The sequence below is a fragment of the Hemicordylus capensis genome, chromosome 6, assembly GCF_027244095.1.
Source record: "Hemicordylus capensis ecotype Gifberg chromosome 6, rHemCap1.1.pri, whole genome shotgun sequence".
NCBI lineage: Eukaryota > Metazoa > Chordata > Lepidosauria > Squamata > Cordylidae > Hemicordylus > Hemicordylus capensis.
The window spans coordinates 28,044,571-28,069,997 of record NC_069662.1 but is presented as its reverse complement, the minus strand read 5'-3'; the positions used below and the strand labels follow the sequence as shown (position 1 = coordinate 28,069,997).

General features: G+C 48.1%; 2 protein-coding genes and 1 long non-coding RNA gene across 10 annotated transcripts in view; 1 reads left to right on the top strand and 2 right to left on the bottom strand.

The window, feature by feature from the left end:
* Positions 1 to 1,740: 1,740 nt before the first annotated feature.
* LOC128330666 (tubulin polymerization-promoting protein family member 2-like) lies at positions 1,741 to 7,051 on the top strand. The gene is made up of 4 exons (XM_053263833.1): positions 1,741 to 1,893; positions 3,779 to 3,953; positions 4,786 to 4,939; positions 6,777 to 7,051. Exons 1-4 carry the CDS (start codon positions 1,770 to 1,772, stop codon positions 6,957 to 6,959), a joined length of 636 nt encoding a protein of 211 aa, XP_053119808.1. The 5' UTR covers positions 1,741 to 1,769; the 3' UTR covers positions 6,960 to 7,051.
* A 1,801-nt stretch (positions 7,052 to 8,852) lies between these two features.
* On the bottom strand, positions 8,853 to 10,461 carry LOC128331512 (uncharacterized). The gene is made up of 2 exons (XR_008310331.1): positions 10,160 to 10,461; positions 8,853 to 9,528 (listed from the first exon to the last, which is right to left on the bottom strand). It is a non-coding gene; the product is annotated as an uncharacterized LOC128331512 (long non-coding RNA).
* A 5,099-nt stretch (positions 10,462 to 15,560) lies between these two features.
* NDRG2 (NDRG family member 2) overlaps positions 15,561 to 25,427 on the bottom strand; it is a 46,072-nt gene continuing 36,205 nt past the window's right edge. For 5 of the 8 annotated variants that reach the window (XM_053260315.1, XM_053260318.1, XM_053260314.1 and 2 more), the window contains 5 exons: positions 22,128 to 22,179; positions 21,912 to 21,959; positions 21,239 to 21,274; positions 19,735 to 19,786; positions 18,753 to 19,153 (listed from right to left, as the gene is read on the bottom strand). In XM_053260315.1, the coding sequence (XP_053116290.1) occupies positions 18,768 to 19,153; positions 19,735 to 19,786; positions 21,239 to 21,274; positions 21,912 to 21,959; positions 22,128 to 22,179 (574 nt within the window). In that variant the 3' untranslated portion in view covers positions 18,753 to 18,767. Of the gene's footprint in view, positions 17,545 to 18,752; positions 19,154 to 19,734; positions 19,787 to 21,238; positions 21,275 to 21,911; positions 21,960 to 22,127; positions 22,180 to 25,427 lie in introns of those variants that run through there. The other 3 variants (XM_053260320.1, XM_053260319.1, XM_053260321.1) reach the window with 2 other exon arrangements.

Genomic DNA, 25,427 nt, shown 5'->3' with positions numbered 1-25,427 from the left:
GTTGGACTACAGCTCCCAGAATCCCCAGCCACAAAGGCCATGTCTGGGGATTCTGCGGGTTGTAGTCCAACAACATCTGGGGGCCCAAGGTTAAGAAAGCCTGGACTAGAACACTGCGGAAGACCATTGGGGCCTATTGCCAAGAAGTGGTGGATTCTTGATAACTGAACAAAGAGGCACCTTTTAAAAGTGGTGAGTCTCTTTCTTTAGCAGGGGGAGAGCAATTGGCCCTATCTGTCCCCAGCACTGCATCCCCCAGTAGCTGTTGCTGGTATCTAATGCTGTTGTTTCCCCCGCTTTGGGGACAGGGAGCCATTTTATTTATATCTCTGTACAGTGCCATGGCATATAGTCCTAGAACAGAGCATAGCCCTTGCAGAGCTGGTGGTCTACTCTCTTACTGCGTATCACATATTTAAGAGGCAAGCCCAGAAAGTCCCAGAATAAGAAATGTGGTGTGAAGAACTGGAGGATGCAGTGCTGGTTGTAATGAGACAGAACAGCGAGCTTCCAGATGACCAGAGAGGAGGAAACAAATGCCCAGGTCATTAATTTATTTACTTTGAGACCAGTTGCCAGAAAAAAAATAAGGGTGAAAGGCTATCCTGCTTCTAGAGCATCTAGGTTCCAAGGTCCCTCCCTGGCATCGCCAAGATAGGGCTGAGAGGGACTCCTGCCTGCAACCTTGGAGAAGCCGCTGCCAGTCTGTGTAGACAATACTGAGCTAGGTAGACCAATGATCTGACTCAGTATATGGCAGCTTCCTATGTTCCCCCACCTCTTAGGAGCTGTAAGCCATATTTGAACTGACAGCTTTTGCAAGGCCTTCAGCCTCCAAGTCCCATCCTGGGTGGTTTACTTATTTCAGTGGTTTGGAAAGCAGAGTATGACTCTATGTGCAGCCCTGTACTCTCTGGGTGGCATGATCTCAATTCCATGCATGTACAGGAATAAATGTGAGTGAGTTATCTTACCGCACGGTGATGTAGCCTTGTGAAAATTGCTGTGCACCTCACTACAAAATGTTAGGTTGCTGGATCTGAACAAGCAAAAAATCAGAGTTTGTTCTCTCACTGAAAAAGCTACTCTGCTGCTGTCCTTTCTTATTCAAATGGTTAGTGATTGTGCCTTTACTAATGTCTTTGGTAACTCATACCCACCTCGGGCTCCTTTCCTATTAGTGTATCTAGCCATGGAATCCAAATCCTAGTGCTTCTCTTAGCTTATTAGAATTAGCCTTCCTACAATCTAAGGTTCTTGCTTTTTACTTTAGCTTTCCTTACGATCAAACATTCCAGCATGAAAGTTCCCACGACTTCAACCACATCGACCAATTCTTCCCTGTTGGTTAGGATTGAATCAAGGTTAGCCAGTCTCTTCCTCCTCCTTCTGAAAGAATTTGTCAGCCAAGCATATGAGGACTTCTGCAGCGGAGGTGTGTGAGTGGTTGGGCCTGTGTGATCTCCTCAGGAACTTGAACAGTCCTAGGCCCAGAAAGACTAGTAACCAGAGATAGCCCTCAGATTAATTATACTTGATATTTCGCCAATCTAACTTTTTCTGCCCTGGGCCTTTCCAGTGAGTTGTAAGCAACAAATAGTTGAGTGATTGTGTATATGTGTGTGAAGTCTATTGTGTGTTGTTGTTCTTACATATCCAGTACTCTCTTGCTATTAGCCGCTTCCACTTTAGAGGCAATTAAAGCAAGTGAGATTAGTCATGATGTCTTATGATCCCCACCATGATGCGGTAGAGATTATGACCCTCTGATGAGGTCACAATCCCCACCACAAAGAGTACTCCCAAGTCACTGGTGTTGTGGGTCAGAGCAGGCCAACTCCTTCCTAGGTGAGACAGAGAAGAGGGCAGGGGCCAAACGATCTACCAACTCAGGTAAGCCTGACCTCAGATTAAAACAGTGGGTGTCAGTGGAGGAGGTGGGGAAGGTGACCATTCATTGCTCTGTGCAGAAACTCTGAGCTCCAGGGTCATGACGAGCTCCAAGGCACAGTCACAAACAAGTTGAATAAGAAATAACAACAGAAGAGTAGCTTTTTCAGTGCCTTAGACAGACTTCAGAACCTGAGACCCCTCTCCCCCCACAATTTCAATTCTTCAGCAAAATGAAGAGTTTCCCTGGATTTTGGTTCTATCCCACAACTAAACATTACGCTGTTTTGAATAGGGCCTGTTATTTCAAACATGGCAAGCCAGTAGGCTGTGTCTGGGCTCTGCTTTCCCTCACAGTCCATGAGTAGCACAAACAGCTTTTCTTCCTCTGCTCTTGCTGTGCCCCCGGCTGAGAACACCCCCAAGTGCTGTTCTCAAAGTGGCTGCACCTGACCCCAATACCCTCCAACATTTCAGCAATGGAAGCAGGGACATGCTTGGACATCTCTATTGGGACACCAAGGATCATTTCATGCCCTCCATCGTTATGCCTTGGGCAGCTGCTGCACTTGTGGTTCTGTGAGAAGATGTTCTGCTCGTGTGAGGAGCAAGTTTCCCCAACCCTTAGGGATATGTTTTCTTGGGCGACAGGAGGCTGCAGAGGGGACGAGGGATAAGGGGAAATTGCCACTTTAGCGAGCAGAACATTTTTCACTCACAAACCACTAGTCAAAATGCTGTCAATTGCTGAAGGACAGCATCCTGACTAGTAGTTGTATAATCCATTCATTTACTCTGTGGCAGCCTGTCCTGAGCTGACTTTAATGCCAAGCAGGTGATCGTTCTTTTGATACAGTTAGCTTAGGAAAGCATGATTACACTAACGTTATCAAGAAATTCAATATGCAGCACATGTTTGCAAGGCTGTGCAAGTGAAATGCCAGGCTGTGCAAGTCTTAGTGCCTTAGTATTCATGCTGTCATATGAATATGCTTATGTTGGCTGGTGGAAGACTGTAATAAACAAATTGAATAGAATTAATGCATGTGCATTTCCCTTCATGTGTCACACTTTATAACAAGGCATCCCCCAAAATGCAAAAATAGGGACATTGGCCAACATGGTGTGCAGCAGTAGTAGGTTGGTGTAAAAAGGGCTGTGGTTCCGCAGGGAGCTGGTAGCATCCCTGAAGTGATAGTGTGTTTCAGAGATGAGGGATGGTGGGCGAGGGGGAGCAATTTTAGCTTCTCTCCCTTCCTCCAAAAGCCCTTTTCACTTGCAGAAATATATTCTTGAAGGTCATGCAACCCTGCTTGCTCTACCATGTGCTTTCTAGTGTTGGGGCAGCCTTATACGTCCACCGCAGCCCTAATGTGGTGCACAGTGACTCCATATCACTGTGCATTATGTCAGCCATTCTATGTGGTTTGATACACTGGTGTGTGTGTGTGTGTGTGTGTGTGTGTGTGTGTGTGTGTGAGAGAGAGAGAGAGAGAGAGAGAGAGAGAGAGAGAGACTGCAGTCTGGAAATCGGCCTTCCTGGACCTTCTATACTGCTCCCAAATGAGGCTCCTCTGTGAAATACGATGCATGCAGCCGCCACCTAATTGTTCACCCCATGACTTTTCACAGGCCATGCTGGGTTCAGATCATGCTCTTGCTAGAGGGAATTACCGCCCCTCATGTTGCATCTCTGCACCCTAGGGTTACCAACTCTCTGGATCTGGCATTAATCTCCAGGTGACTATTGAAGCCAATCCTGGAGATTTTAATGGCTTGTTATTGTGAAAAGGATTACAACAACAACAACAATAGAAATAGAAATCTTCAGAAATAGCTTCAGTGAGAGTCGGCAATCCTACTTCCCTTCCTTTTTCTACATCTGCAGGCAGGATGTCGGAACTGGAAAAGGCCTTCCGTAAATTTGCCACCTATGGAGACACAGCAGCCACTGGCAGTGACATGACGGGCAAGAACTTCTCCAAGATGTTGAAGGAGTGTGGTGTGATGGATGGGAAGGCTGTGACCAGCACCGATGTGGACATCGTCTTTAACAAAGTCAAGTGAGCTGAGGGGGTGGTGTGAGTGTGGGGTGTGGGGGTGTGGTTGGTAAGACAACCACATGCATGGCAGCTGCTAGGTGGTGGCCCCTGCCCAGTTCCTGTGTAGGCCAGAACTGTGGGTTGCTGCAGAAAGCAGCTTAACAAAACAAACCACACTTGCAGGTAAACTCAGGCCAGCCTTTATTTAGTGCAGCAACTGAGCTTCCCTCAAGCTTCAGTGGGAACTTGGCAGGAAACCATGTCTGCAACTGCATATGACTGAGGCTAGATCAGCACATGAAGGAAAACAAGGTGGTTGAGCCAAGGCCGGCTGGCCTTAGGGGTGACTGAGCCAGCCAGTGGTCCATGGCACCTACTTGAAGGGGGCAGCAAACTCAGCTTGGTGGCTTCCTGTTTGTGGAGTGTACAGTACTAACCAATGTGGAGGAACACCAAAGGGACTCTTTTCCCAGGGTGCTGTTTATTCTAGGACCAGCCCCGAGTAGAAACCTGGGCTGCTAGAAACCACAGGTTGTAATATTCCACGATCTACGCCAAGAACCCCAACTCCTTCCACCCCCCCCCCAAAAAAAGAGCACTGCAGGGACACGGCTGGGCATGGATCCCTCCTATACACATTTCTACTTCAAGGGAGGTTTTTGTTTTTTGTACCCCCCCAAAGGGTTCCATACGCCTACAGTCTGAAGTGCCACAGTCAACCATGTTGATTGCTGATATGGCAGTATCTTAATTTCAAGTTTCTGTGTGCCCCAAAGATGGAGTCATGCAATTGAGGGCCCACAGTGTGTCGGTACAGGGAGTCCCAAATGGTGTCCTGCTTATCTGTCCCCAGGACCAAGGGTGCTCGTAACATCACATTTCCAGAGTTCCAGGAAGCCATCAAAGAGCTGAGTGTGAAACGCTTCAAAGGGAAGGCCCCTGACGATGCTTTGCAGGCAACACACCACCTGATGGAGGGCAAGGAGCCAGGCAACGTGGGGGTGACGGTGAGTAACCAACAGCTTCCCTACAAAGATAGGGGGGTGAGCAAGCATTTCCACCTTCACTTAGGACAGGATAAAACTCGATGGAGTCTCTTGCTCGGTTGGTACAAACCAACCATGAGAACAAAAGGGTGAGGCCCAAGTGGAGATCCCAGAACTGACAACAGATGCAAATTGCCCTGGAGTCATATGTCGAAGGGCAGAATAAGAATGCAATGCCACAAAATAGATCATGTTATAAAGATGGTTCCATACCTGCAGCTCCATCCTGAAGTGACTGCAGCAGCATCACTTCACAGAATGCACCAACTTTCAAACTGCCACACAAGAGGGCTGTCCTCACGATCAGGCTAGGCGAAGCCTCCGGTTCAGGAGCTGTGCGCGTTCCCGATATTGGATCGTGTGTTAGACAAAAGCAAGGTTGGAGGCAGGGAGCTTGCTTGTCTGTCAAGTCCCAGCTGGGTAGGACAAGAACACCCTACCCAGATTCTGTCCCCAGTTTCAGAATGAGGTCAGAGGAAAAACCCGCCTACCCAGCTGGTGCTTATCAGAGGAGCAAGCTCCTTGCCTGCAACCTTGCTTTGATCTAATACACAATCAAATATCAGAAGCATGGACATCTCCTGAACTAGAGTAGAGGAAGCTTTCCCTATCCTAATAATAATCATGAGAACAGCCCTAAGGTCTTTCGACAGAGTCACTTCACACATTTGGTTGCCAGTCCAGTGATCAAGTGATATACATGCATGTGTGAACAGACACTAATTTGGAAAATCCTGTAAATGAGAATGGGGTGTTCTGCCTTAGAAGCATCCCCACTGTAGGGCAAGCATGGAGCCAATATGAGCGATCCCTAATGATCCTGTGTAGAGTGGGTGCAAATCCCATATCATTCTGTCCTATACCTAGGATGTTACTGTAGAGCAGGGCTACGCAACTTCAACCCTCCTGCCGATGTTGGCCTACAACTCCCATAATCCCTGGCTATTGGCCACTGTCGCTAGGGATTATGGGAGTTGCAGTGCAAAAACAAGTGAGGGGCCAAGGTCTGCTGTAGAGGCAGATGAAGTCGTATGAACATATGATGCTGCCTTAATCTATCTATCTCCAGTGAATGACAGGAGCTCTCCAATGTTTCAGACGGGAGTCTTCCCCAGTCCTACCTGGAGGACTGAACCGGGAACATTCTGCATGCAAGGCATGTGCTCTACCCACTGAACTACAGCTTCTCTCCTAGACAGACAATTGGCCCTAGAAGTTTTGGCACGCTAGGGGAAGCGTGACATTGCCCCCTTCCCCTGCCCTGTGAGATGTGTGGAGCACCAGCTTTAACTTGAGCTGTGCAGGCTGTTCATTTGCCAGGATGGGAAAGAATTCGAGATGGGAGAGAGAGAGCAAAGCAAAGTTACATTGGCTCACTCACTCTTTCTTCCCCATCTCTGCACCCTCCACTCCCTTTCTAGGGAGGAGAATGAATGGCCACCCCCAGCAAATCAGACACTTCAGTATTTGCTTGGAGAGGGGAAGGGAGGTATGTAGCGTTTCCCAAGAATGTATGCCCTAGGCGACTGCCTAGGTCTGCCAAGTGGATGGGCTGGTCCTGCTGGTGACCTCTGCGGGGATCAGATCCTGCCTTGCCCTTGGTATGATTAGCATCACACTCGAACCAAAGGAGTTAACCAATCAGTCAAGGATGATGTGTCTCAAGTTCAACTGCAGTTTAGCCATGCAGTGACGACCGTCATCCCTCCATTTTGCATAAGCTGGAATCAGCCCACGACTAACCTCCTCCCCCCAGCAACCTCCGTCACTCACTCGCTGCCCTCCCCTTGTCTTGCAGAAATCGGTCGCGGCTGGTGCAGTGGATCGACTGACCGACACCAGCAAGTACACAGGCTCTCACAAGGAACGATTCGATGAAAGTGGCAAGGGCAAGGGCATTGCTGGGCGTGCCGACATGCATGATAACACTGGATATGTCGGGAACTACAAGGGGGCTGGCACCTATGACAAGAGCCACTAGCTGCGGGGCAGAGACTTGCCATGCTGCCTGAGAACCCGGCCCGTCTTCTCCTTTGTCTCGGAAGGGGAGGCCAATAAACAACTGCTCTGACACAGGCGTCTCCCGTCTGTATCGCTGGCTGTGTTGGCTGTTCCCCTGTTACCAAAGGCCCCTCTCACTGCCTCCATGACTTTCGTATAGGCACCCTATTCCTTTGATTTCTGAAAGTGAAGATACACAGCGGCGTCCTGTTGGTATTCTGGAAGTCTTCAACTTAGCTTGTAAAGTGGAATCTAGGCATCTGCTTTTTAGCTTGCTGGAAGAGGCATAGGAACATAGGAAGGTGCCTTAAATCAAGTCAGACCCTTGGTCCATCTAACTCAGTATTGTCTACCAAGTCGGGCAGCGGCTTCTCCAAGGTTACAGGCTGGTAGAGTTGCCATGCCCCCCGAGATTCTGGGTTTCACCCGGATTTTAAGCATCTTGCCCAGATTGCTTAGACCACCCAGATTCGCCGGGATTTTAGCTTTCATTAATAATAATAATTTTAAAAGCTAAGCTCTAGTCTTTGTAGAAGTAGAGTTATGGAGCAAATGTGCAGTCACTATTCTGCTCAAGAATCATTTTCAAGCCAATTTCCCTAATATGCATATTAGGCACCCAGATCTGGAAAGCCAGAATATGGCAACCCTACAGGCCGGAGTCTCTCTCAGCCTTATCTTGGAGATGCCAGGTAGGGATCTTGGGACCTTCTGCATGCAAGCAGGCAGATGCTCTTCCCAGAGCAGCCCCATTCCCTATGGAGAATATTTTAGTGCTCCCTTGTAGTCTCTCATTCAAATGCAAACCAGGGCAGACCCGACTTAGCAAAGGGGGCAATTCATGCTTGCTACCTCAAGACCAGCTCTCCAGCAGCACATGGTGGAACTGTGGGCTTAGATATGGGTTGTTTAACAGAACTGCAGGATGTTACAAGACTAAGAGGTGCCATCAAGTGCTGGAATGCCCCTAATTGCTGTGGGCCAGTCTCAAGGATTGCCCCTCCATGCAGCAGGTAGAAGGTAACTGGGGCATCAGCAAGGTGCCCTCCTGCCCCTTGATTTAAAGAAAAAAGAACAGGGGTGTACATGCATTGGGGGGGTTGTTTGATGTCCTGCTTCAGCTACACAGAGGTCTTGAGTCACCACTGGCCAGGCCCCATGCTAGCTCATCCCAGGGAGGAGGTGGAGGCGACATCACAAGGATCTCGGTAGCCCATGATGGGGCCAGGAAGTCGGGAAGGAAGAGGAAGTTGCTGGGTCCAACTAGTGCAAGACTCAGGGGGCTGGAGCCCAGTGCCTTTCTCAGTCTCTTCCTCCCTAGCCCAGGCTAGTCTGTGCATCGGACCTGGTGGGGCACCACCCCACCACCAGCAGAACCTCTATTCACCACCACAGCTTGCTTTGAGGGAACCTTCCACGGGGGTCTGGGCATGAGCAAGATCCACACCAGAGTCAGACAGGACACATTCAGGGCTGCATACCTTGCTGGGGCATGTGGAGGGCTTTTTATTGCTGATCCACAACCCAGGTGTACAATGCCACACCTGGTCTGAAGTTGCAGTGACTGTGTGTGTGTGTTTGTTTGTTTGTTTGTCAGACCCAAAGAATGGAAGGGGTGGACACTACATATCTCTAATCCTTGGGGCTTGTTTGTGTATGCAGAGACCTACATACCTTGTCCCCCATGAGCCAACAGTGTGCTAGATAGCACCCTTACTAGTTTATTGCAGCAGTCGAGAGATGAACCATACAAGAGACATGCATTAGAAAATCTAGGCTCCTTAATACTTACAATTTCCTTGCTCTTTCTTTAGTTCTCTGTGTAAACCACCCTGAGCCATTTTTGGAAGGGTGGTATAGAAATCAAATCAAATCAATCAATAAAACATTTATTTAATTTTTGCAAGCTTTAAGATTTCTGGGAAGTTTACATTTTTAGCAGAACAAGATCAGGGCAGGAACTGACAGTGGGACTGTGAATCCCACTGAAGATTACTGGAGTTTTCTGCTGAATTAGGGTGTCAATAATCAGCATGAGAGAGAGAGAGAGAGAGAGAGAGAGAGAGCTGTTTGCAGCAAGTGGCTATGTGAACTTTTTCTCTGCAGTTCCATTAATGGCCAGCAGAGAGCAACAACACATTACCAACATTTCATAGTTGTCCTATCAACAACTGAATCAGAAACCATGCTAATCCAGAGACTTGTTTTTATTGCCACAGACTAACATGGTTTCCAATCTGGAAATGTTAATTCTGGACTTACATGCTCTATTAGGCTGCATCCACACCTGCTGTTTTTCCTGGGACTCGCTGGTGCAGTTTGTATCTCATTTAATGTCCCTAATAGAGTTAAAAATCTGGGTCCTCCCACCCTTGATAATGTGATTTCCTATAATTTCCTTGCTAATGTTCATGAAGATGTCTCAAGCCATCCTGAGGACCATTCATTGCAATCAGATCTCCACACCAATGCCAGAAGGTTGAAAAGCAGACTGTCCACATAATTTTCACTGCAGAATGAAGGCAGGAACTGACAGGGCCCTGGAGTGCCTGAAAGAAACGTAAGGATGAGGCTTAGGGATCACCACCCACCCACCCCCAGTTTTGTGTATGTTTATTCTGAGGCACACCCCACTGAGCTCCATGAGCCTTACTCCCAAGTAAGAAGGCACAAGACTGCCACTTTGATCGATCAGTCAGTCAATTTAGTGGGCTGGTTTAAGCTGCTGCAGCCAAATGCAGGACTCTAGTGCCCTTTAAATGTTGATATGGCTCACTGTGATGGAGATCAACATAGGAACATAGGAAACTGCCATATACTGAGTCAGACCATTGGTCTATCTAGCTCAGTATCATCTTCACAGACTGGCAGCGGCTTCTCCAAGGTTGCAGGCAGGAATCTCTCTCAGCCCTATCTTGCAGAAGCCAGGGAGGGAACTTGAAATCTTCTGCCCTTCCCAGAGTGGCTTCATCCCCTGAGGGGAATCTCTTACAGTGCTCACACTTCTAGTCTCCCATTCATATGCAACCAGGGCAGACCCTGCTTAGCTATGGGGACAAGTCATGCTTGCTACCACAAGACCAGCTCTCCTCCATCATCATAGGTGGGCACCTCCAGCCCAGCCACCACTGTGGCTACACCGCTGTTATTGCTGTAGCTGCTGCTACAGCCTCTACTTACTGCCAGCCAGGAAGCCTTCTAGCTCAATGACACAGGAGAGGACCCACTGCAAGGCATTTTTTCCAAGGACCCTTCAAATCTGGAGCAAGCCCAATCCAGGATAGAGCATGGAAGAGAGCAATTTTTATGTTCACTTTGTTAGTCTGATTTTTTTAATTTGACCTACAGGTGTTACGAGGTGTAACATGTTACACAGCCAGGCCACAACCCAAAGCAGCATTAACGATGTTTAATTTAATTTTTTTTTAAAAAAATCAATTGATTTCAGTGATGTCATATATACTGGTGAGCAGTCTACCAGAACTTTCCAACTCACTGCACCACTGCAATGGGGAAATAACCATTTTTGTTGTCCATCTCTTTCCCTGGGCGTTTTGCGGACTTTAAGATTTGCAACATTGCAAAGTGTGATGGGACAGTGAAACCGTTTAAAACCAAGAGTAGCGCATTGTTCTATGTGGCGTTGTAGTCTGGTGGCCATTCCTATTTTCCATCCACTGCAACGTGCTTTCAAGGCAGGATTGTCCATATTTCTCCTTGAAACACGTTTATCTGCCCCTCCTCCTGCTCCATTTGGGCCAATGGAGTTGCAGGTGTGTGTGTGTGTGTGTGTGTGGTGACTTTTAAAAAACATTTCTTGGCTACCTAGTGCAAATCTGCCAGGGGGAAGCGCTATGCCCAAACAAACAAAAGTTATTGCATTCATTTGCATTGTTGGGTGCAAGTGATTCCAGTGTAAATACAATAATACAATCCTATGGTGGAGAGGGGGGCATAATAGGAGGGAGCAGCACCAAGTGGCTGCCCAGCCCTGGCCTTGCACCTTCGGGCCCTGCCTGCCTGCCTGTCTGGAGGCTCCGCTCCACAGGGCTGGGGGAGGTGGGTGGCTGCTGCCCGGGCTCCCCAGGAGGAGGCCTAGTCTCTGCGCCCTGCGAGTGCGCCGGTTGGCAGCAAGAGCTCCTCTGGAACTGGGGGAGGAGAGCTGGTCTTGTGGTAGCAAGCATGACTTGTCCCCCTAGCTAAGCAGGGTCTGCCCTGGTTGCATCTGAATGGGAGACTAGAAGCGTGAGCACTGTAAGAGATTCCCCTCAGGGGATGGAGCCACTGCTCTGAGAATTGCATCTAGGTTCCAAGTTCCCTCCCTGACTTCTCCAAGATAGGGCTGAGAGAGATTCCTGCCTGCAACCTTGGAGAAGCCGCTGCCAGTCTGTGAAGACAATACTCAGCTAGATAGACCAATGGTCTGCCTCAGTATATGGCAGTTTCCTATGTTCCTAACTGGGAGTCATGGGCAGGGTTCCTGGGCAAGCTGGAAGGAGAGGATGAGGCAGGCAAAGCAGGGAGCTTGAGGTAGTTGCAGATTGAGAACAAATATCTGCACTACGCTGTGGTAAGTGTAACTTTTCTCAAAAGTTTGGCAAAGCTTTGAATTTCAAGGAGCTAGGGGACTCTGCTAAGTGATCTCCCCACCACCGCCACCTCAACACCAGTCAAATAAAAATTATCTGAGGAATGAAAATAAGCACCCACACCACACCACACTGCATAAACGACAGGGCAAGCCTCCCTACAATGGAAAAAACCAGCTACTTTCCAGCAACGCGTTTACCATGTTATAGGGCCGTAACGCATCAATAAAAGCCAAAACAAGGCATCGGAAATATGGACGGCACCCTGGTGACAACACAATGACTGTGATGTCAACACACAGGCAATACGGAGGGGCACTTCAGGGACATATGCTATTGTGAATATGCTGCAGCGTGTGATGTGGAAAACGCCCAGGAAGTGGCAGCACAACCCTCAGGGACATATTTCCGGATGCACAGACAGCTTCCTGGGGAAGGGGAGGGCATCAAAAATTGCTGCGTCCCTGTTGCACCAGTGCAGTTCTGTTAGGCTACTCTCTCATTGCACTGGGGCATCCTTATTCTGTATGTAAGCCAGATGCTTTAAGTGCACTTAATTCGGTGTCAGGAGAGGCCCAAAGGAATTTCTGAAACCCCAAATGTGGCATTGAGTGTGTGCATGCGTATATATAATTATGGGGGAGGTGAGTGCCTTCAGCTGTCGATATACCTCTAGTTGAAAGCAATGTTGGACATCCACAAGAAATCCGCCACAGTTTCGGTTGTGTATCCCAGGGTGGCTGCCCGCCCATGCTGCATTAAGTTTAAATAGGATGCTCATTTAAATAAACCTTAAATGTTTAAATAAAAAACGTTTCAATGGGATGATCAGACACACATTGGCATCCCTATTCTGGTGCAACTAGTCACACATAACTGCGCATGACTAGAGCTGGATCAGGGCATAGGAGTTGAAGAAAAGGTTTAGGAGGATTCCACCCCCATCCCATCTAACTATTCCTCCTAAGGGACTGATCCCCATGCGTACCATGACGTCATCCTTAGAGTATGTTGCTCTTGCATCCCAGTCTCAGCTCTTCATGTTGCTGCCTTTTCAAACAAAAGGCCTTCCAGCCTCCTTGCTGCCGCGGAGATGGGATCCAAATTCAGTTTACAGTGAAAACATTGGACACAATCACATGGCTCAAACTGGGATGAGGGCCCAGTCTTTTGCACAGATAGGTTGAAAACTTCCCCATGCCACAAGGATGTATACTCCTTTTGTTCCTTGGATCAGCAAGAAGAGGTTTTAACCTGTTTTGTTTCGTTTTTTAAGGGAAGGGAGAACCTTGGCAGCATCCATGGTCTTTTGGACTGCCTGCTGGCACAAGATGGCAGAGGAGAAAGATTTACGCTTTTGACTCCCGGGAAAAGGTCAGCCCCGCTGGGAGGAAGGCCTAGATGGAAAACAAAATTGAAAAGGGAATTGTGTCAGAAGAGAGTCTTGAAAATCCTGCTATGGAAGAATGGTCAGGAACCTTTTATCACAGAGTAGTTATCCCTCTTTGGACTTTGATCTGTACACGATGAAGGGTGGTAGAGGAATTCTGTAACATTTTAGCATGCATCTGCAGGAAACTTCTCTTTATATTAAATGATCACCTACATAAAAAGCACTACATTGCCAGAGGGAAAGGTTTAGTGTCGCCCTTCTCTCTGCAGTCCTGCTTTCCTCCAAGCAGGACTTTTTTTTTTTAATGTGTAGGAGCATTAAAAACAAACAAAAAACCATATTACCAGGAGGCTGAAGTGGCACAGTCCAGAAAGTTACCACTTTAGTCTATTAATTCAGGGTAAAATCAGCTGTAAAACAGACCTGTAAGTCTTATTTATTTTCCCACAACAGCACCCGACAGGGCTGTTTTGAAGAGGTGGAAGTGTTGCCCTCTGTGGCTACTAGCAGCTGCTAATCATAGATTTTCAGCCCCACATCATGGTTGGGCAGTCTTTCTGTGTAATTTATAATGCACAGATGGACCTATGGTCCATCTTCCTATATCTTATACTGAGATGCGTTGTGGCGTCTCAGCTACAGGCAGTCCTGGATGGGACAGAAACTGCCCTAGTCGCCCTGGTGGATGACCTATGCAGGGAGATAGACAGATGGAGTGTGACTCTGTTGATTCTCCTGGACCTCTCAGCAGCTCTCCTCGATACCATCGGCCATGGTATTCTTCTGGGATGTCTCTCCAGGTTGGGACTTGGGGGCATGGTTATACAGTGGCTCCGTTCCTTCCTGGAGGGTCGTACTCAGAAAGTGGTTCTGGGAGATGCCTGCCCCACCCCTTGGCCTTTGGGGTGCCACAGGGATCTATTCTGTCCCCTATGCTGTTTAACATTTACATGAAACCTCCGGGAGAGGTCCATTGTCCTTGGCGGCGAAGGTGGCGGCAGTGTGCAGAAGAAGTGCCTTTTACCAACTGCGGCTGGTACACCAGCTGCGGCCCTACTCGGAGAAGTCAGATCTGACCTCAGTCACTCGCGCGTTGGTAACATCCAGATTGAACTACTGCGATGTGTTCTCCGTGGAGCTGCCCTCGAAGACTGTTTGGAAGTGTCAGCTGGTCCAGAATGCTGCTGCAAGGATGCTTGTGGGCACAAGTTGCTTCATGAGTATCACACCCATCCTGCGGCAGCTTCATCCACTTCTGGGCTAGATTCAAGGTGCTAGTCTTGACCTTTGAAGCTCTACACCGCTTGGGGTACTGTCGGACTGCATTCGCCCATCTGAACCTGCCAGGGCCCTCTGCTCATCATCTCAGGCCCTGCTCATGGCCCCACCACTAACAGAGATCTGGTTGGTGGGGACTAGAGACAGGGCCTTCTCAGTAGTGGCCCCTTGGTTTTGGAACACCCTCCCTGAAGTGCTTTGCCATGCTCCCTCCCCTCAATGTTTTTAAAAAATAACTAAAAACACATCTTTTTAAAGAGGCTTTTTAATGCTCCATCTTTGGTTATATCTGGTAGGTTCTTTAGTTTTTCTAATTCTCAATTTTTAGTTTTTAAAGTAACTTTTAATTTGAAACTTAATACTGATTGTGGTTTTTAACCTGACTTTTAACTTGTTTACTTAATTTGGTTAATTTTATTACTTTTATTGTATATTGTACCTATTTTATTGTTGTGAGCCGACCCGATCAGTAGTGTACTGGAGGGGTGGGGTATAAATATTTTAAATAAATAATAAACAGAGGAAGCCTTCTATACTGACTGGTAGCAGCTCTCCAAGGTATCGGGCAGGAATCTTTCCCAGCCCTACCTGGAGATGCCTGGGCATGAACCTGGGACATTCTGCATGCAAAGCAGACACTCTGATGCTAGGCTACAGCCCATGTGCCTCTCAGATTTCACTTAAAGTGGCAGGCAAGTGGATTGTGCAGCTTTCAAGGCAAGTTTATTGGCAAAGTGGGGATTCCAATCTCCATTAATTGTTGCTATAGCAATTCATCTTCAAGTAATTGGTCCAGAGCCAAAGGATGGGATTTTTTAAAAAAAATGTCCTGAGGGCTAAGGAGGCTGAGACCAGGATGTTTGAGTTCTCTGGAAGGGGAGTGGGGGTCTGGAGGTGGTGTGGCATAGCATAGCACCTAAGAGTCTGAAGAGTAAAGCAGACCAGGTAAATTCTCATCTCTGCCACCAACTTACCACCTGGTCTTTGGCATGATAATAGCCTCAGCTCATTTGCAATATGGGGCTAATAATACAGACTGAGATTATCAGGTTATAAGGAAGATGACGGAGCTGATGTATGTGGGCCTTCTTTAAATGCAAAGTATTCTATTCCTTGCTTGTGAAATTACCAGAGGCATCCGATCAACCAATGCGAGAAGACAAAACACAGAAGGCGAGCGTTCATCTGACTCATCCAGCCTGGCAAATCTTATGTTTGGTTTTGCCTGCAGTCCTCTGTGACTTCCCTGTCCCACAGAAACCAGCCCTATACCCGGTGGATGGCACAGGCCAGCAAAGTCGTAAGAAAAAGAAGCCAAAACTCATTCCTCTAGAGACTTTATTGTTAAGAGTCGGGATTCACCATCAATTGCTCTGGGGGAAAAAAGAGCCCACACATTCTCAAATACAACAGGATCCCATTATACGCAGGAGCTAATATTCCAGCCGGAACCCATTTCAAACAATGCCCCTTTACATAGGCAGCTGAGCCATTAACCCCCAGTGCCAATTCAGGTTTAAGTAAGGTGTCTTTCTAATTTGACCATCATCTCTGGCGTGGGAGTATTCCAGCTTTCAGGTTACACAGTCCTCTTTGCTCTGCAGTATGACGAACATTCTGTGTCACTCAAAAGCTTACATACTGCTTTCTCTCACGCTAGCTGGTCCAAAGAAAATATTTTACCTTTTTAAATTGTGGATTACTTATTCTGCGAGATCAACATGGCAAACACTATCTATACATGTAGGTTTTTTAATACAGCCGATAACATTCAAAGAACTGGTACAGTTAGAATTCCATTAGAGAATAAGCTGACGCAAAGGTCACCCTCCACAGCAGCACCACAAGAGCCCTGCTCAAAGCCAGTAGCCAGAACCTAGTACAGTCAGCATTTTGTTGCAAAAATTCACATCCGACCACCGTCGGCGTTCTCCACTTGTCTCGTTACACGAAGCCAGTACAACCATCACCGACTGCCACCTGTGCCTGGCACAGTCGCAGCAATGAAATCTGGCTCAAGCCCCAAGCCATCTCCCACCCCGACTTTCCCCTGCAACATCCCCAGAGGAACAATCCTGCCCTCCCCAGAACCCCTCCCCCCAATCTCAGCCTCGCCAAATGCCCCGATCCGCCAGAATCGCTCGCTGTCTTAGCGGGAACCATACATGCACACCACAAAGCTGCTACCATCTACAAGGGATTATTCTGAAGGAGTGAGATGGGGATGGGGAAGGAAAGAGAAATGCAGCCATTGAGCAGGGAGGGTGTATGTATGGGAGGGGCGTGAGGATACAAAATGAGAGCAAAGACAGATGGGGAAAAACTTGCAGGGGTGAGCTTCTCTTAGAGGGGAGAAAAATGGTCTTAGCCCTGCAAAGGAACTAGAGCCTCTCAGGACAGACTGAATGGAGGTGGGTCTTGGGAGACCAAAGCAGACAAGATGCAGATGAGGGCACAGGGTTGTAGGAGGGGAAATGCCACTCCCTTTCTAAGGAGTGTTATGTTGGCATGACAGTAGCAATACAAGTCCTTATGGGGGCTTGTGCATCTCTCTCATGAGGTCCTGCTTTTGCCTACGTACACTCCACGGGGGACCGAGAGAGCCGGCAAGGTGATCTGATGCCCATCCAGGCTATTCCAAGAACGTATCACTCAGAAATCAGGGGAAGGGGACAATGGTTAGTTGTGATTTAGACCGAACAAAAACAGAAAACAAAATAAAATCCAGACCTCCCTTGTTAAGGAAACTAAGTGTGCAAGGGGACGGAGGACAGGACAAAGGAGAAATCCAGAGTAAGTGCTGAGGGTCTAACAGTTTAGAAAGTATATAGTAGTCTTCCATCCGTATCTCCTTAGGTGTCGAGGGTCATTAAGTAAACTGGGGGCTGACACTAGTTTTAGGTTATGGGAGAGAACAGGGTGGGGTTGGCGAGGGAGGTGTGTATGTATTGGGTGAGAAGGAAGGGTCGAGGGGAGTTAATGTTGGTTTTAAAAAGAGTAAAACTGCATCCCATCTGGGCCTCCCTGGACATTTAGTACCGTTAGGGGAGATCGTCACATGGCCCAGCAGCCGGAGTGCATTGTGGGATAGCAGAAGAAGTCCTGTTCAGAGGTGGGAGGCGGTCTCGTCCCCTGGCCTGGCGCTCAGCAGGACACCTCCATGGTGGGGGCAGGCGGCTGAGGTGCCCCCGCCTCGCTGCTCTGGGACAGGGTGCGCGAGCGGGAGCGGTTCCCGTCCCCGGAAGTTGCACTGGACAGGGAGGCGGTGCGTGAGCGGGACAGGCGCGTCATGCAGGACGAAGCCACTGTGGGGGGAAAGAAGGAGAGAGAAAGAGGCAGAGTAAGCTGACATTCTTGCCAGTGGGGAGCCAGAATCCATCTCTAAAGCTTGCTCTGAGGTTGGCAAGGAATGGTGCTACAATACAAGTCAGTGATGTCCCAGTTCCCTAGCTCTACTGCCACATGTATGACAAGATGGGAATGGGCACATTTAGCTGTAACATAGGAACACAGGAAGCTGCCATATACTGAGTCAGACTCAGTATTGTCTACACAGACTGGCAGTGGCTTCTCCAAGGTTGTAGGCTGGGATCTCGCTCAGCCCTGTCTTGGAGATGCCAGGGAGGGAACTTGGAGCCTAGATGCTCTTCCCAGAGTGGCTCCATCCCCCAAGGGGGATATCTTACATTAGGAACATAGGAAACTGCCATATACTGAGTCAGACCATTGGTCTATCTAGCTCAGTATTGTCTTCACAGACTGGCAGCGGATTCTCCAGTGCTGCAGGCAGGAATTTCTCTCAGCCCTATCTTGGAGAAGCCAGGGAGGGAACGTGAAAGCTCCTGCTCTTCCCAGAGTGGCTTCATCCCCTGAGGGGAATATCTTGCAGTGCTCACACATCAAGTCTCCCATTCAGATGTAACCAGGACAGACCCTGCTTAGCTACGGGGACAAGTCATGCTTGCTACCACAAGACCAGCTCTCCAGCCTTACACATCGTCACCCATTTATATGCAATCAGGGCAGATCCTGCTTAGCTTAAGGGGACAAGTCATGCTCGCTCCCACAAGACCAGCTCTCTTCCCATCCATATCTCCTTAGGCTGTAAAACAGAGATCTGGGACTACCAGGTCAAATATCTAGGATGATCAATGCTTTTTTGTTTAACAAAGCTCAAGGCCTTTGGGTGTGCACTAGAACCTAAAGTGCAAGTCAAGGGAGTTGAGTGCTGACTGGGCAGGGGAGGAAAGAGGAGGACCTCTCAATAAATGCTTGTACAGACGCAGAACACAGGAGGGCAAGGATCGTGGCACAAGTTTCTAGCCCTTCACTTACTCCTCCCTCCCTTGCAAAATCCCTCTAAAACATCAAATGTCTACATCATTACTGTCTATATACCTGCCCTTATTTTGCAACATTTCAAAAGATGTTACACATGCACGCACACGCGCGCACACACACACAGAGGGAGATATACGGGGTGCAAATTGATCGAGTCTGTGCACAATTAGGAGATCTGCATACAAAGTTAATAATGTGAGTAATTTTGTTTTGGAAAGCAAATGGGATTTCCACAGTGCAGAACCGAGAACAGTTGGCAGCCCCTGGATGATAATATACAACAGCAGGCTACCAACCTTCTTGATGTAGGGACTCGCAACAGAAATCCACATAAAGCAACTTCTGCTTTCTCATCAACACTGCAAACAGCTCCATGTCCTAATGGGAGGCGGGGTTGTGTGTATGCAATATGTGCGTTGGAGAGCACACAAGAGTGAGAAAGCCATGGAGAAGGGGGGTGGGGGTGAAAAAACAAGTTGGCCGGAACGTGCCAAGGGATTGTGGGTGGTGGGGAAGGACTACCACAGAAGGTACCTGACCCCAGGCTCAGTTTCTTATCCAGTACATGAGGGACTGAGGAGAAATAGGAAAGGATACCTCAGTCCAGAGTGGGGGAAACATCTTCTGGGGATTAAAATTCATCACTGACCATTGTTCAGGGGTTAGGCCAGAACTGGCTTCAACTTTTGGGAGTCCTCACGCAACTTGTCCTAAGAAGGTCCCTCAACTGTTGTGAAAAAAAGGTGAACACCCATCCAGTAAAGGATGGAAGGGACGAGGTATGTGAAGAGAGACAACGCCTCCAAGTCTCCTAGACTGTTCCACAAAGGATTCTGAGATACACTCTAACGGGATGCAGGGCCCAGCCAAGGTGAAGACAGAGGCCACTGCTTCCAGCCTGAAACCACCACCAAAGATGGCAGTGCTGTCTCTTGCTTCAGCTTTCATGGCCCTCTGAATGAGTCTGAGCCCCAGAAGACTCAAGTACAGCTTAATCAGCAATACCCATGGGTGGATGCTACGGTGGGGCAATCACAATGTCACCCACTAGGAATACAGAGGGACTGGTATTCTTTGGAACCTTATGGGGCCCAATATTCCCAGTAATGCATGTTCATTGAGAGTTGCAGTGGGGTCTAGGATCCAATACTCACTGTATCCCATGCCTTGCACAAAGTACTTGAAGGCCTCAGTCAGTTTCCCAGGCTGAAGGATGTAAGAGAGGGGGGGGGGGAGACAAAATCAAAGAAAAGACTGAGGGAATATTCACACCAAAATGGACTGTCCCATGCTTTGTTCTACTACACAAATAATTTTTGATTCTCTCCTTGTAAGATATATATTTATTTAAATGCATGGGATATTAGAGGGAGAAGAACCCTCAGTTTTTGGAACATTGTTGTGCAGATTCATATTTTGAGGAGCTGAGACCTCCCCAATGCAATGTTGGTCAAACGGTGATGGTGAAAGTTAAGAGCACACTTGTTTCTTTTCTTTCGGTTTGGAAGAGTTCTTGTAAAAGGGAGTGGAGAAATATATTTCAAAATTGTCTTTCTTTCCAACAACTTAGTGAGAGGTTTTGCTTATTTTTTTAAAAAAATCAAATATAGTATTAGATTGTTTGTTAAGTTGTTTACAACTGTTGCCAAAATAAAACATACAACATTCAAATACTAAAATAAAACATACAATGTCATTGACAACTGGATGACACAGACGATCCAGTTCATTATATGTGGGAAGATGTACTACATAAGACCTTCAGAAGAAAATGGCTTGACTGCAGGGGCGTGGGTGGGGGGCAAGAGGGGGCAGCTGCTCCCCCCTGGAGTGAGCCAGTTCCCATTGAGCTCAGTGGGGCATACTCCCAAGGAGGGGGGTATTGGATTGCTGGCTTTGCCTGGCCCTCATGCCCGCCACCATCCCAGCCAGAAAAAGCCCTGCAGACACCCTTGCTTGATCAGTTTGTTAAATGTGTAAATATGTAGCTGAAAAAGAGAACGAACGCATTCTGGTTAAGCAGCAGTTCATATTTTGTGGCATGTGACGTTTGCCTTTTGTACTCAAGAAGTAAGAACAAGATCACTTAGGGCAATTGAGATAATATTTATGTTTTAAATGATCTTGTAAATGAAACGGAGGACCTAAGTAAAACAACACATATAAATGCACTTAATAAAAGCCCGACAGATCATTTTCTCACTACAAAACATCATGGGAAGGACACAATTTGGAGTGGGAGATGTGAGGAAGTGCTTAATCCTTTCCCTGCTGACCACTTCTCCATTCCACTCCAATCACTTTTCCCTCCATAGCTTTCCAAGCACGTTTGCAAGTGTAAACATGCATTTGGAAACTGCAAGTAGTAGGTGGGGGTGCAAACTGAAGTGGCAAACCAGCAAGCAAGGGAGGGTTAAGCCCCTGGTCTTTCTCTCTCTCTGCCCCCATCCCTCTCCAGCGTAATTTCCTTACACTCCCTCCTTGATCTCAATAAATACCTAGACTAACACAAACTTTTGACACATACTCCAAGAGGGATAAAAAGAATGATACATTAAGAATCAACACATTGGGATGTTAATGTGCCCCAGAATGGACTCGACTGAATCCTGCCCCAGGCCTCCCTCCTGAGCCCTAGCTTGTGTCAGTCCATCTCACCTGGGTCAGCTGCGGTTGTCCTCCTGAATCTGCCATCTGAAAGACACAAACCGATCTCTAAATGGGCAGAACCCACACAGAGAGTGCGGTGTAAAAAAGAATACAAGGAGAGAGGGATCCAATTTTATTTCTAAGTGGCTGCCTAGGGTGATGTCTCGCAGGGGTAGCATTATAGAATCATGGCATCGTAGAGTTGGACGGGACCTTGGGAGCCTCCTTGTCCAATTCTCTGCTCAGGGGAGGAATCAGACATTTTTTACTCAACTCAGGACAGCATGAAGACGAAGGATGGAATTTGGAGGACAAACTGGTGCTACCTCCTGGAGAAGAGAAAACTGCAACCTCAGAGGTGCCCCCCAACCACCAAAAAACCACCCAGGAAAATATCACCTACATAGAAGACTTGATATACAAATACCCAAGAGAGAATGAGGCAGGTAGTTAAGGGCCTATTTAAAACTAGAAGAACAGTAATAAAATAATAGTAATAATAGTAAAGGCCTAACATGAGCTGAGGTTACACTATAGGGATGGCAGGCAAGGACTGATAACAGTGCAGAAAAAAGGCAAAGAGATGGCTGTGGAAGGAATATGATGGAGCAACCAACAATCTGAATGCTGGGTAGGCGGCCTGTGCTCTCCATATAAGCGATGCTTGAGGGACATTACTTACCTTGAGGAAAGAGGTCTGGGTGGGGTCCAGTTTGGAATTACACTCCACCTGGCAAGAGAGAGAGAGTGGGGACAAAGAGCAGTGTCAAAAGGAGAAATAGAATCCTAGCTTCCATTAGAAGTTAAGGACACGGGGTGATGACACAGGAGGCCCAAGGCGACATACTCTCTTGGTGCTGCAGAGCTTCCAAGAAAAGAGGCAGACATCCTTACTCACCACTGCATCTTCATGAGGGGCCTGGTCTCCCACTACCAGCATCACAGGACATCTGGCAACATGGACAGAATGAAAATATGTTTGACAGAAGGCCAAAGCTGCAGTCCTCCTTACCCAGGAGTTACTTCCAAGTAAACGGCTTTTAGGGATGGGGTATTGGAGCCCAGACAGACATTACGCTTGCCGTATACGAGAGCAGCCCCACTGCTTGAGAGCTGTCTGGTCCTTGTGAGGATTCTCAAGGCTTCTCCACCCACAGGCAGAAGGCCAGTCTGAACTAGGCTTTTCCAGCTGGCCCTGCTCTCATGTGATTTTATGTCAACGTAGACATCTCACTTGTGTGTCTAGGTTGGTGCCCCAGTCCCCACCTCTACAAATACCAGCCATGGATATTCTTCCCCACCCAAGCAAAATGGCTTGGCTCAAGCATGTGTAGCTGCCAGGTATACTTTCAGGACATCCAAGTCTGACTAGCCCTGGATTTTCCAGTTCTTCAGAGCCAAACGAGATGAGATATTTTAACGTATACTTTCTGCTTATCTGGATTCCCCCTTCCCCTGCAGCTGCTCTTTCCTCTGGGAGGGAAACTCCCATTGGCACAGTTCCCCCAGCCCCCGAGTTTAGGGAAACAGCACCCACAGAGGAGTCCAATCTAAATTGAGATGATGGCAGGGGAAATGAGTTCAAGCCGTCTTCCCCTACTCTGCAGTTTCGAACCACCTTGTGGTTGGTAATAAATAAAAAAGAAAAACACACAGGCTAAAAGCATGCATTAAAACATTTCATCTGGTTTGGCCTGCTGTGAAGGATGGGAAAATCCAGCGCCTGTCCACTCTGGATGCTTCTCCTGAAAGGTGACCTGGCAGCCAGCTATCCATTTTTGCCCACTGCAGCATCAGTTTGGGCCCAAACATTTTGCTGGGGGCTGTGAAGCACTTCCTGAGGTGGCTTAGCAACCCCATCACCCCTGCCCTGCTAGGGACAGCCTTACCCTATAGGCCACAGGTGGCCAACCTGAGGCTCTCCAGCTCTTGCTGGACTAAAACTCCCATCATCCCTAGCTGCTATAAATTGTGGCTGAGGACGATGGGAGTTATAGTCCAACAACAGCTACAGAGCCTCAGATTGGCCACCCTTGCCATAGGCTTGGGATGTGAGAGATCTTGATCAGAACTTGGGATTGCTTGGGATGTGAGAGTTTGAGAAGCACCAGGCTACTCCAAAATAGTGATGTGCACGGAACCGCGGAGCTGCGGTCCGGCACTGGGGTGGGGGTTCCTTTAAGGGCAGGGGGAGGGTGTACTTACCCCTCCCGCCGCTTTTCCCCCTCCGGCACACCTATTTTAGTTAGCAATTGGGGCAGCAGGATACTTCCCTGCCGCCCCTTCCCCCGCTCGGCTGCAAAAGGCTTCAGGAAGCCCTTTGCACGTGCACACACCACACGTGCGTCACATCTCCACGACGTGCTCACGCACAAAAGGCTTCCTGAAGCCTTTTGCAGCCGAGCGGGGGAAGGGGCGGCAGGGAAGTATCCTGCCACCCCAATTGCTAACTAAAAAAGGTGCGCCAGAGGGGGAAAAGCGGCGGGAGGGGTAAGTACACCCTCCCCCCGCCCTTAAAGGAACCTCCACCCCAGTCCGCCCGAACCCCGAACCGCCCATGTCCGAACCGGTCCGGAGGCCTGTAGAATGGCCTCCGGACCGGTCCGTGCACATCACTACTCCAAAAAGCCCTCAAGAGAGGGGTACATCACCCCCCCGCCACACACAAAGAAAAAACACCTTGGAGTAAGAGGTCTAGGGCAGGTATGCTCTAACCACAATGTTTCCAACTTCTGCCTCTTCTTATTCTATTTCCTAACAGAGCAGGGATAAGAGGCTACAAATGAGAACTCCTGAGGAGGGACCACAACCTCACTCCCCGTTTAACCACATTCAACAAGATGCTAAGGAACGTGGAGCGAACAAAACAAACATAGTGCCGGAACAGTCCCCTCCTCAGCTTGGCAAGAGAACCAGGCCCGCCACCAAATCCTAGAGATGGGAGTCCCCCTTCCCCTTTTCTTCAAATCCCAGCAGAGTTCATGGAGAGCAAATGTGAAGAAGAAGAAGAAGAAGAAGAAGAAGAAGAAGAAGAAGAAGAAGAAGAAGAAGAAGAAGAAGAAGAAGAAGAAGAAGAAGAGGAGGAGGAGGAGGAGGAAGAGAGAGCTGGAGTTGATTCTGTGTAATTTGAGGCTTGGTGTTGTTGGATCGTCTAACCCAAAGAACAGTGCATGGCTACTGAGAGGAGGGGGATTACATGGCTAGGAAACCCATGAAGACCAGTAGAAAGGAATTAAGGGTTTGAAGTAAGCAGTGCTGGCTCCAGGATTAGGGGAGAGGAGCCTGAGAAGATACCTTCCCTTCCAGTGACCCCAGCGCCTCCACCCCAGCAGTGGCCCTTCATCCTTGCTGGGAGAAGAGAGCTGGTCTTGTGGTCGCAAGCATGACTTGTCCCCTTAGCTAAGCAGGGTCTGCCCTGGTTGCATATGAAAGGAAGACTAGAAGTGTGAGCACTGTAAGATATTCCCCTCAGGGGATGGGAAGAGCAGAAGGCTCCAAGTTCTCTCCTTGGCATCTCCAAGATAGGGCTCAGAGAGTTTCCTGCTTGCAACCTTGGAGAAGCCACTGCCAGTCTGTGAAGACAATACTGAGCTAGATAGACCAATGGTCTGACTCAGCATACAGCAGCTTCCTATGTTCCTATATCTGCTTATGATAGGAGTGAGGATCAGTGATGGGAGCAGGAGTTTGGGAGTGGCCCTGGCAGCTACTCAGAAATACTGAACTCTTAAACACAGGCCCCATAAGCAAGGATCAGTTAAAACAATAATTGGGGGTGGAAATACACACACAGGACGTACAACAGAAGATCGCTTGTGTTCAGACATAACCTAAGACATCTCTATTCATAGTCTCTCCCTGAGTTGGGAGCATGACGTCTGCCTCCCTCTTGCCACCTCTAGGAGTTATTCACAAGGTCACACTTTTTATTTTGGCTTGATTAATCATACAATCAAGTCCCTGAGGTTTCGGGGTGAAAAAATAATTTGAAAAATGGAGCACGTCTGCATCTAATTAATCCAGAATAAGATTAATTAGGATGAGAAGCTAAGAAGCAGAAATAAGAGACAATGTTGCATTTAAACAAAACAACAACTCTTATTCAGCTTTTTCTCCTAGAGATTCTGAATTATTTAGATTTAATATGGAAATGATAGACGCTGATGTTCAGAGGTCGACATCCAGATGAAGTTACTCA

Coding starts and splice junctions, on each gene's coding strand:
- LOC128330666 (XM_053263833.1), top strand. CDS start 1,770: ATGAGGTCACAATCCCCACCACAAAGAGTACTCCCAAGTCACTGGTGT. Junction 1,894..3,778: donor CAAACGATCTACCAACTCAG/GTAAGCCTGACC, acceptor CTACATCTGCAG/GCAGGATGTCGGAACTGGAA. Junction 4,940..6,776: donor CAGGCAACGTGGGGGTGACG/GTGAGTAACCAA, acceptor CTTGTCTTGCAG/AAATCGGTCGCGGCTGGTGC.